Below are 11,330 nucleotides of genomic sequence, written 5' to 3' on the forward strand. Positions count from 1 at the left end.
CCAGGCGGGGGTCTCTCCCTGTGTCCTCACTGGGCACACGCTCCGCCTCAAGCGTTTGCCTCCTCTCCCGTCTCTGGGCCTGAGCTCAGACTTGCAGAAGGAGAGTTCCAGAGGGCCCTGGCTCTGGCTGCTCTGCCTTCTAAACACCCTGAGACCTGGGGGCCCGGGTCTGGCTGCCTGCCCAGGGCGTGGGGGTGGGGGGCGGTGTGGAGGGGAGTGGCAAGTAACTTTCTGATGTGGTTCCCAGCTTGTGGCTGAGCTGATGTGGGCCAAGCCCACCGTTCTGTATTTGAACTTGATCGCGTGCACCGAAGTAGGTGAAAAGCCACGGTTATCTCGGGCAGCCAGGCAGACCGAGGTCCAGGGGCCTTCATCGTGGTGTCCCCTCGCTTAGCCCTCAAGCCCAGCCCTGAAGGCTGTTCCCAGGCCCTGAAGGAGCAGTAGTGTGTCCCCAGGGGGCCCCCCCATGGCTGACGCCGACTCCTTCCCGCCCACCCTCTGCCCAGCGACTGTTGGATGAGGTCATTCCTGGCAGGGGCGGCTGGCGCGGGCCCAGGGTAAACAGGCTGTGCTGAGCTCGCTGGTGTGCCTGGATGCCGGCGAGCTGGGGGGGTTGGGTGTGGGGCTGCAGGCCTGCCCCCCTCCAGAGCAGCACCGTGCTCCCTGGCCTCAGGCGACCCCGAGGTCAAAGAGTCACTGTCAGCGCAGACCCGTGGCACCAGCCTTCTCCTGTGGGGAGTGCTGGGTGACCCGGACTAGCTTACAGGACCTCGGTGGGTGAGGTTTCTGCCACTTCGCCTACACAGACCCTGATGCTAATGACGACAACCGACATTTGCGGGACGCTTACGGGGCCACTTATGTGCCGCTTAGAGCGAGCCAGGCATTACTCAGAGAGCCGTTCGGATCTTAAGTCGCCGAATTCTCACGACTAACCGATGAGATGGTTGTGCGACATGATCCCCATTTTCCAGATGGGGACACTGAGGACCCAGGGTCAGAAGTGCAGGCCGGGGTCTGGTCGGGTAGCCCAGCCAGGGGGCCTCTCAGGGTGTGCCGACGGAGGGGCATCCCTGCTCCCGCCTCTCTCTCATAAAGGCACCTTCAGGGGCTAGATCCTTCCTTCAGCGTTCCTTTCTCCTCCATGACCTTGCTGGTCCGGCAGCCTCCTGAGCAGCCCCTCCCTCGTTGGGGTGGGGAGGGCGTCTTGGTGGCAGGGTGCTGCTGTGTGTGGTGGCTGAGAGTCTGGGGCCAGGGTCACAGCCCTGGGTTTAAGTCCCTTCGCTATCTCAAGTCGTCCAGTTGCTTGGAGCCTCAGTCTCTTCATCTGTTAAATGGGCCCGCTGTCGCCCCACCTCGTCACCTGGTGTCTTCTCCATCCCTGGCGGAGGACATGCTGGAGCTTCTCCGGTTTCCTCCCACCCAACCTCCGACCCTCCTGACCCCCTCACCCCTTTCTATTTGGAGGTGGACAAATAGGGGGCCCTTGCATTGCAGTTCGCGTGAGGCCCGGGCCAGAGCGCTACCTCCCGGGCCTGGTCCACACTGTGGAGGGCAGCTGCTTGTTTTGACTCAGAGAACAAAGGCAAAAAGAGCTGCCTGGCTCTAGGGAGGCAGGGAGGCAGGGAGGAAGGGAGGAAGGGAGGGCCTCAGGCCGCCCCAATGGAGGCCGGGCTGTCTTCAGCCTGGTGACTCGAGCTGCCTCTACTTTGTCCCACTTTGGTTTGAACTCCACCTTGTCGGGGGCTCCGACTCTGCCCGGCCTTCACGGGGCATCCAGGGTCGGGCTCGCTGGGCTGATCTACCTGCCGGAGCCAGGAGCAGAGCTGGTTTGGAGGCACTTCTCAGACCAGGAGAGCGCCCACCTCGTGGGTCCTGGCGTCTGGGGTCCTGGATGCCCTGCTGCCCCACCCCCATCTCTGCCGCTCGCCGGGAGGGCCACGGACTCGGCACAGGATGCACCAGTCTGAGTCGGCGCAGCCCTGGCCCTCGGTGCTCTGACTGCCCAGGACTCGGGAGGCCACGCCTGTGGTAAGGGCGGCCAGCTCCAGCCTGCCCCTTCCTCCCAGCGGCCCGTGGGCTCAGCATCCTCCCTGGGCCTTGGGCCCCAGGGTGACCCCAGGCAGCCTTGACCCAAATCTACAGCGTGCCTCCCTCTGTCTCCTGGTCTCAGGGGGTCAGAGTAAGACTGACCCCCTGTGCTTGCTGGTAGCTTCGAGACCTGCCGAGCTCCTAAGGTGGCCCTCGGTAACCTTCCCATGTTTTCCGGGGCGCGTGGCTCCAGAGCTCCTATGGCTCACGGCGATGGGTGGGTGGTTGCGGGTGGGCAGGGCTGTAGGACCGACCCAGGTGGCCGCAAGGCCTGGCGTGCCCGAGTGCCACCATGGCTCAGCGTGCACGGCCCCGGTGCGAGCACCCGTCCTGCTGACCACGCACCGTGACGCCGACCTTATGGTTCCAGGGGAAGCTGCCCGTGCTGCTGCTCGGCCGCTCCTCGGAGCTGCGGCCGGGGGAGTTCGTGGTCGCCATTGGGAGCCCGTTCTCCCTTCAGAACACGGTCACCACCGGCATCGTCAGCACCACCCAGCGCGGCGGCAAGGAGCTGGGGCTCCGGAACTCGGACATGGACTACATCCAGACGGACGCCATCATCAACGTGAGCCCGGCCGCGGCTGCCTGCTGGGGTCCCTCGGGTGTCGGGAAAGTCGGGCTTGGGGACTGGGGCTGGGGTCCGACCCTCAGGGTGCTGCTGGGAGTTCCCTTCGAGGCCCTAGGCAGGTGGGGCTGCGGGCTGGTCCTCCGCCCCTCCGCCATGCCCGGGGACCGCTGTGAAGGCGACTTCGGATTTGCCAGGGTCTGCAGCCTGCGGGAGCTCCCCTCCCCTGGGGGCCGCGGGCCCTCGGGGGCGCCGCTGTGGCAACTGGGTGGCCGGAGGGATGCTCACCCTGGCAGGGACCCTGCAGTGCCAGCAGGGGGTTGCTGCACCTTGGGGCGCCCCCTGAGCCCACTACCCGATGCCTGACCAGGCCAGGGGTTGCTTGCTCCACACGATCTCAGAGGCGGAATCTGTTTTTTTTAAATTTGTTTATTTTTAGAGAGGGAAGGGATAGGGGAGAGAGAGAGAGGGAGAGAGAAACATCAATGTGCGGTTGCTGGGGGTCATGGCCTGCAACCCAGGCATGTGCCCTGGCTGGGAATAGAACCTGCGACGCTTTGGTTCACAGCCCGCGCTCAATCCATGAGCTACGCCAGCCAGGGCGGAATCTCTTTAAAATCGCACTTTCCCACTTCAGTTATCTCCCAGTAGGGTTGACGTCCGTGAAAAGCAATGTTTTCTCTCCCCCCCCCCACCCCCCATCCGTCTGAAATAAATAAGAAACACAGCGTTCCGTGCACTCGCTGCCTCTGGTAGGTTTTGTTCCCAGGCTTTCTGGTGGTCCGCATGGAGTAATGGAAAGACGACAAGCCACGCGGACTCCCAGCCCCCGCAGCAACGCAGGGGTCGCCCAGATGAGGGGGGCTGGGCCGGCTGAAGTGCCGGCGCGCGGCCGCGGTGGGCCGCCGGGCTGCTTCCGAGAGAAAGTTGTGTTGGGCATTTTAGGGAGTTCATAGTTGGCCTCTGAGCTTTGGAGGGAAAAAAAAAATCCACGTACGGCATATCTAAAACCTTCTGAAAATGGTTAAGGTCCCTTTTCTCCCAGCACCATGTTCGGGTGATGGGCACAAACCACAGGAAAGAGCGGGCACCCAGGAACCTGCCCGGCGGGGTAGGAGACTGGAGTGTGGGAGGGTTCAAACTCTAACCTTTGCATTTTTGCTTAATTTCAGTATGGAAACTCGGGAGGCCCACTCGTAAACCTGGTAAGGCCCTTTCTAAAAATCTGTGCATATGCTATTTTGGGGGGGCTTTTTTATTTGCTTGCTTTTCAGACATGAATTTGCCCAGCATATTCATTCTTTTCAAGTGAAACCTGTGAATGTCCTGTGTCCTTGTGAATGACCCTCCCTATCCTTCTGGGCAGAGCAAGGGACGCTGGAGCCGGGGGTTGTAAGTTATGCCAGGGGACACGCTTGTGTTTCCAAGCCGTGAGTCAACGTGGTGGAATGCGGGTCCCCCGCCGGAGAATCCGAAGGAGCAGGCCTTCATTTTGGAGGTGTCAGCAGTTCTGGGCCGTCCCAGAAAGATGTCTCCTTCTGACGAGGCCCCGGGCCAGCGGAGGAGCCGTCTTGGCTTGCCCGCGGTCTTTGTCTTGGCCGGGAGCCCTCCCTTCAGGCCTGGCTGGGATGAGGCGTCACCCCACTGTCACAGATGTCACTGAAGCCTCAGGAGCAGACTGTCAGGGCCAGGGCACAGCGAAAAGTCTCAGTTCTCATCTACGAGGGGTGCGACCGAGGCCACCTTTAGCAAGGCCCGGGGTGGCCACGCCCCCTCCGGAGTCCCTTGGGGCTGGGGACGCCTTCTCGGTGCTACAGGAAGTGTGCAAGGAGTGGTTTACACTCTCTTGGCCGGCTTCCCTTTCAAGCTCGCGTCGAACAAACCGTTTACTGAGCGAGTTCGGAATAATGGTGGCATGGCGTGAGGTGGGGCGAGCCTGCTCTTCCCGGAGTGTTTCCGACTGAGTAGCGTTGACTAAACTGGGTTTATCTGGAAGCAAAGCACGCCCCTGCAGACTGGCTTCTCCCAGGACTGCAAGGCCGTCCCAGACAAGCAGAGGAAATGAGGCCATCGTGCACCCCCGGTGCCCGCCCGCCTGCCTGCCTCTGCCCCTGGGCTGCCGTCTGGAACTGCCTCTCTGGGAATGGAGCAGGCCATCCTGGTCCTCCCCAGAGCCGCAGACGGATCCTGAGGTCAGGGAAAGGGGAAAGGCAGGAGGTGTGGAGGGCTCCGAGGTTTTTGGGGACCCTTCCCCGTGAAAAATCAGACAGACGCGTGTCGTGAAACTCTCTGGCCGAGGCAGTTTTTGCTGCACGGTGGCCCCTGAGGACAAGCCCCGAGAGGGTGTGGGTGTGCCCTTGCTGAGCGTGACATACGCTGCCTCAGTGATACCCGTCCCCTGGGGCCCCGCGACCCCTCCCGCCCCCCCCCCCCCACTGCACCACTCAAAGACTTCCTCGTCCATACAAACCCTCCGTCCTCGCTCCGTGGGCATCTGCAGGTGAACCCCTGTGGGCTCAGGAGGCCGCTTCTGTCTTGCCTTGCAGGACGGGGAGGTGATCGGCATCAACACTCTGAAAGTGACGGCCGGGATCTCCTTCGCCATCCCGTCGGATAAGATCAAAAAGTTCCTCACGGAGTCACACGACCGACAGGCCAAAGGTAAGGGGAGGCCCCCACGGCCGGTGGGAGGGGCAGCGGAGGCTTGGCCGCTCCTCCGGGGCGTGGGGTGGGGGAAGGACGCGCCTGAAGACCCCCCGAGACTTTCCGCCAGGAAGGGCAAGGGCTGCACCTGGCGGAGCCCTGGCGTCAGGACGCAGAGATTTTCCATCTTTGGCCTGAGATCGTGGGCGTTTCACATGGGTCCTGGGTCCCAGGCGCACTCCCGGGCGGTCCCTAAACCTCGATTCCCCATCCACTGGTGTCCTTCCGTTCCCACACCCTCTCGGGAGGGGTCCCCAGTCCCGTGTGACTGAGGAGAAAGCTGAGATGTGGGGAGGTCATTCCACGAGGGTTTATGGGCCCATCTGCTCGGGTCAGGCTGGGGGTCCCTTGCAGGGGTGGTGTTTACCTTCTACCTGGGGGGGCGGTGGGGAGGCTGCCAGTGAACAAACAGGTAAGAGGGGTTCAGAGAGCAGCAGGTGCTTCCCAGAACACGGAGCAGGGTGGCAGCTAGGGAGCCGGGGGAGGGACAGCCAGTGCAGACCGTGTGGCTGCAAACCCCTTCTAAGCTGAGGCCTGAAGGCGAGGGGGCCGGCGGGTAGGGATGTGGGGGGAGAGCGTCCCGACGGGGACCGGGGCTTCCGCCCTGGGCGCTGTGCAGTGAGCCCAGGGCCCGAGAGCAGGCCTGGCGGCTGGATGCGGTGAATGCGGGGGTGTGGAGTGAGGTCAGCCCCTGCCACTGCTGGCCGGGCCGAGGGGCACGTTAGTGGCAGGACGGACAGCGACGCTGTCCTCAGCAGATCTGCTCGATGTCTTTGAGGGGTCGCTCTCAGGGCTGGGAGGTGACTCGGCTGGAGGGGCGGGTGGCATTGGGAGACCAGGCAAGAGGCTGACCCAGTCCCCCAGGCCAGGGCGGAGGGGCGGGGCCACGCCTGGGTTTGTAGGAAGGCGGGAGCCCCTCTCGGGTGTCAGGGTGGCGCCGGGAGGAATCGGGGACCACGCCTAGGTTTTCAGCCATTAACTGAAGGGACAGGACTTTCCAAGGTCCCACAGCCACATCTGAACTGCAGTCTCAGTCTGTTTGCCCATGACCCTGACCTTCTCCACTGCAAACTGGGGGTTGGACCTCATGGGTCCTGGTGTCCCCAGCACAGCCACCAACCGGGCCACCCTCGGTTGTCCTTTCGTTGTCCCACCAGGCAAAGCCATCACTAAGAAGAAGTATATCGGCATCCGAATGATGTCGCTCTCATCCAGGTGGGTAGCAGGATGTGTGTGTGTCTGTGTCTGAAGTGTAAGTGAACCTGAACTTCAGAAGGTGCTGGCTGGTACCCCTGAAGGAGAAACTCTGTGCTGCCTTACCATCTCTCTGTTTTTGGATAAAACTGTGTCACAGTGGGAAAGAGAGGAGGGGTCGTTACCCTTGACCTCTTGCTTTGCCTTTGAGTTTGTTTTTATGTTCTGAAAAGGTCTTTCCTTGCAGAACATTCTGCCCCCGTCTTTGAAGGCCGGTCCAAACAGCAGGTGGTGTTGGTCCCCCTCCCTCAGGCCTTGCTTTTGCCACTCGCTGTGTTGAAACCCACATTCCGGGAGTGCCCCGGGCACCGCCCTCCGCGCCAGCGCACCCCACCCCACCCCGCCGGTCGTGGCTCTGCCGCCTGTGGGCCGAGGCTGCAGGAATGCCGGGCCTGGCCGGCAGGTTGATGGGCTTGTTTTTCTGAGCTGGTGGAGGTTGCGGCATGTGGCTGCCAGGCCCAGAACACGCTGGTGTTTTTCACCCTTGATGAGGAAATCTGATGTAATCACACGAGTGCTGGTAACTAAGGGCGCGGTCAAAATTGTTGTAGGTAAACTCAGCAAAGGGCAGAGCTTGTTCATATAGACATTACTGCATTATTAGTGTAACTAATTAACTATGAATTAATTGTGAACCCGTATGAGAGGCTAGATGCATATTACGAATGCTGGTACCTTTCCCAGCCAAGACTAAAACGGACCGCAGTTCTGGCCTTGAACTATGGGAGACAGAGGTGTCAGCCTGGGGTCCGGCCTCCGGGGCTGTCGTCGGAGCCCGGCCAGGTCCTGGTTTGTGACCTTGAGACTGACGTGGCCTCGGAATGCCTCTGTTCCCTGCTGTCCAGGGTGGGGATCACATTGTAGTGGAGCATTTGGGTGTGTGACGGGGACCTGGTGGTTTATTGTGTGTCCGGGCTGGGGTCAGTGGGTGGTGACAGTGAGCACAGCCACAGTGACACTAGCCGCCGCTCATCACCTGCTTGCTCTGCGCCAGGCCCTGGTGCTGCAGGTGGATGATTCCATCGAATCCTCCCAACACCCCGCGTCATAGAGCCAGGCCAGGATCCCTTCTTTGCATTTGGGAAAACTAAGGCACAGAGAGGTCAAGCTACTGCCCAAGGTCACACAGAAAGTGGCAGAGCTGAGGCTCCAGACCAGCCAACTGCTATCCAGTGCTGACTCCTTGAGTGGTAGCTACCATCCGTTAAAGAACAAAATTAATAATAATAATGGTGAAACACTTCTCTCGCTGTTACCGGATACATCTCTGAGTCTCATGGACAGGCAGTTTAAAGCAGAGTCAGGACCCCCGGAGGAGTTCTGCCTCAGACTCAGGGACAGGAGGAGAAGCCAGTGGGAGCCGGGCCCCCGCCTCGGAAGGCCTGTTGGTGCTTAACGTTAACACGGGGGCTCTTTCTCCTGAGCAGCAAAGCCAAGGAGCTGAAGGACCGCCACCGAGACTTCCCGGACGTGCTTTCGGGGGCATATATCATCGAAGTGATTCCCGACACCCCTGCCGAAGCGTGAGTTGGAGTTCCTTTCCCTCTTCCGAATACCTTGTAGTCCCTGGGGGTTGTGGGAGGGCTCATGCTCTTTTCGCGTCAGCTCAGGGGACTGTGAGGATCCGGGACAAAAACGGTTGGATGCCCTTGGTCAGTCCTGCCGGTTGGGCCTTCCCACCTGGTTCCGCGTAGGACTCCCCAGCAAAAGGGAGCTTCCAAAGTCCTCAGTTCACGTGGGGTCATCCAGGTGGAAGGGGCTATGGACGCGCAATGAGTCTGCCCGACTGGCCTGGCTGGGGAAGAGGGTCTGAGGAGCAGGGCCCCCGAGACCCCCGGCAGCGTCCTGCTCCGGGCTTCGGGATGCACCTCCTCCTCCTCTAGCCGCGTCTGATACAGGTCCGGCCATGCCTGTCCGTAGCTCTGGGAGAATAGCCAAGTGCCGGCAGCGAAGTAAGATGGGAAGAAGGAGCGCAGCCTACAGTCAGGGTCTGTCGCCCGCCCTGACCTAACGCCCGGAGGAGAGCGGCCGGCCGGGGCCAGCGCGCTTCCCTGGGGGCCGGGGTGGGCGGGCTGCCCGCTTTCGTCCCGCCCGTAGCTTAAGGATAGGTTTTGCACTTTAAATGCTTGAAAACGCTTTAAATAAGAGTAGTATTTTATGACGCATGAGCATTATGTGAAACTCCAACCTCAGTGTCCGCATGTGAAGATTCATTGGAACACGGCCCTACCCAATACAGGAACTGGGGTCGACGGCGGCTCTGGGGTATGACAGCAGAAGTGAGTGGTCGTGACAGAAGACAGTCAGGCCCGCAGAGACTAGGATGTTCCTGCCTGGCCCTGTGCAGAACTAGTTAGCCGGCCCCTGTGTAAGACCATTAAGGACCGAGACAGCTTATTTGATGCTGTCATACATAAGGGCCACAGTTACAGCAGCAATAAGGCAAAAGAAGTGTCCCACGAGAGAACCATTCCCCCCACCCCTGTAGGAACGGCTCTGTGGGTTGTGACACCCATTACAAGAGAGTTGGCCTGGGCCGTGGCACCTGGCAGGTGGCATATGGCGCACCTGTGCCTCCTTTGCGGCCAGGCTGCCATGGGTCACATGCGTGCTGGCAGCATTTCTGCAGTGGACGTGACAGACAGTTTGGCCTAAAGATCTCAAGAGGAAATGACGCAGCCCTTCAGGGGTTTACGTCAGATACGTTCACCACCCCCCCACCCTCCCCGTTCGTCCTGGGCTTCTCGGTCCTAGACTGCGCCTCTGCCAACGCCGAGTTGGTCACCTTTGGTGGCAGGCTCGACGGGAGGAAGGGAAACGTTACCGTGGTTTTCCCCTTGTGTTGCAGCGGCGGGCTCAAGGAAAACGATGTCATCATCAGCATCAACGGACAGTCGGTGGTCTCCGCCAACGACGTCAGCGACGTGATCAGAAAGGAAAGCACGCTGAACATGGTGGTCCGCCGGGGCAACGAAGACGTGATACTCACGGTGACCCCTGAGGAAATCGACCCATAGGCCGAGGCATGAGCTGGACTTCATGTTTCCTTCAGAGGCTCTTCCGTGGACGACGCGCGGGGCCTCTGGGCTGGTGGCGCGGGACACCCAAGACTCCGACCGCCACGTTGCTCGTTCCGCAGCAACACCCCGGCCAACAGACTTCTCCCTGATACTGTGCAGGCAAAACCCATGTCCCTTGTAGGTCCGCAGGCAGAGACTCGCCCTCCTGTATCCATGTACGCAGTGTGCTTTTTCTTGCCAGCTCGGACTGTTCCTGCTTAGACAGCCAACATCCGTCTCCTTTATAACTGAGTCATCATCCCAGCCCCAGGAAGGCCATTGATGGAACGCATAGATAAGAGGAAAGCCCCGTGGGAGCCGCGGCGGCCCTGGGCTCAGGCGTGCTTTCCGCTGAGTCAGCACCCGGAGGAGCAGACGCCGAGACCGCAGGAGGGCGGACGCTGGCTTCCACGGGAGCCAAAGTTGCCTCTCTGGGCCACTCTGCAGAACGGGGAGCACAATGACTTTGAGTTTGAGCTATTAAACTACTTCTTCATACTTGTCTTTCTGGTGTGTTTCCTTTCCTTTCCTTTCCTCCGAACAGCTGGCTGCAGTTCCCGGGAGGCGCCGGTCGGGTCAGTGGGCTCCTCGTGAAACCGCGTTGTCCACACAGCGTTGAGCTTGGAGTCTTCTTAGCCGTTACTTCAGAGTCACCCTTGGGGCTTTCTGGTGTCACGAACATCCACGCCCGGCTGCCCTGGCTTTGGGAACCTGGACTTGAGGGCAGCCGCACTTGCGTCGGGAGCTTTTCAAACTAAGAGGAGGCAGTCAACCTCATACATGGTCCCGTCAGTCATCACAGGGTTTCTGGGCCCCTCCTCTGCGCCGTGCTCGGGACTCAGAGTACAGGCGAGAACGCAGAGCAGGACGGACCCAGCCCCTCTCTCCCCAGAGTTCAGTCAAGAAGCCAGGTCATTTTTTTTTTGAAAGGGAGACACTGCAGGAGACTGGGGTGCGACGTGAAACTGTCGTAAGGCCCCAGAAAGCACAGGCTGAAGCCGAGGCCACCTGTCCTGGGCTCTGGAATAAAAACTAGACCGTAAGCCTCGGGGGGGTGGAGAGCACGGCGGCCCTGGAAGTGGCCCGGAGCAAGCACAGCCTCGGGCAGCTGCAGGCACCTCTGTCTCTGCGGAGGCTTCCAGGGGCTTGGGGAGCTGGGCCCGAGAAGGCTGTTGCAAAACGTTAGCTTGGAAGTCTGCACAGGCCTGAGCCCCGTGGGAGCGCTCACCAGAGAGGCAGGGGCGTGTTTACACCAAGAGCAGAGGGTCAACGGCCCTTTTGGGGGGCTTGGACTGGATGGGGGTTCAGTTCTCCAGACGGAGAGCTCAGGCCTTCCTGGACCGAGAGAACACTAGGCCCGCTGAAATCAGCTCAGAACAGGAGAGGCCGTGGCAGGCCCACGGCCCAAGTGAAACGCAGGAACAGTCCAGTTCAGCACCGGCCTCGTCGGTGTTGACGCGAGGCCGCTGAGCAGCTGTGTCCGGCGCGTCCCTCTTCCGTCCGCCCCGATGACCTCACAGGGGCCGGAAGGAGCTGGTAAGTCCTCTCCCTGCCGGCGTTCCCGCCCTGTGCATTGAAAGGGGTGATGACTCAGAGGGCTCAGCGCGGGGCCTGTGGCTCCAGACCCTCCCGCTCAGCCGCGTGGCCCGTGGGCCTCT

At 61.0% G+C, this 11,330-nt stretch overlaps 1 protein-coding gene across 1 annotated transcript in view; it reads left to right on the forward strand.

The window, feature by feature from the left end:
- The window catches only part of HTRA1 (HtrA serine peptidase 1), a 47,502-nt gene extending 37,332 nt beyond the window's left edge, over positions 1-10,170 (forward strand). Inside the window, exons 4-9 of the mRNA XM_045854598.1 lie at positions 2,462-2,656; positions 3,829-3,861; positions 5,203-5,317; positions 6,517-6,574; positions 8,041-8,136; positions 9,462-10,170. Coding sequence (XP_045710554.1) covers positions 2,462-2,656; positions 3,829-3,861; positions 5,203-5,317; positions 6,517-6,574; positions 8,041-8,136; positions 9,462-9,630 — 666 coding nt within the window. The 3' untranslated portion in view covers positions 9,631-10,170. The remainder of the gene's footprint in view (positions 1-2,461; positions 2,657-3,828; positions 3,862-5,202; positions 5,318-6,516; positions 6,575-8,040; positions 8,137-9,461) is intronic.
- Positions 10,171-11,330: the final 1,160 nt, after the last annotated feature.

Source organism: Phyllostomus hastatus, unplaced genomic scaffold (genome assembly GCF_019186645.2).
Source record: "Phyllostomus hastatus isolate PE091 unplaced genomic scaffold, TTU_PhHast_1.1 phas_scaffold_1066, whole genome shotgun sequence".
In the NCBI taxonomy this organism is placed as follows: domain Eukaryota; kingdom Metazoa; phylum Chordata; class Mammalia; order Chiroptera; family Phyllostomidae; genus Phyllostomus; species Phyllostomus hastatus.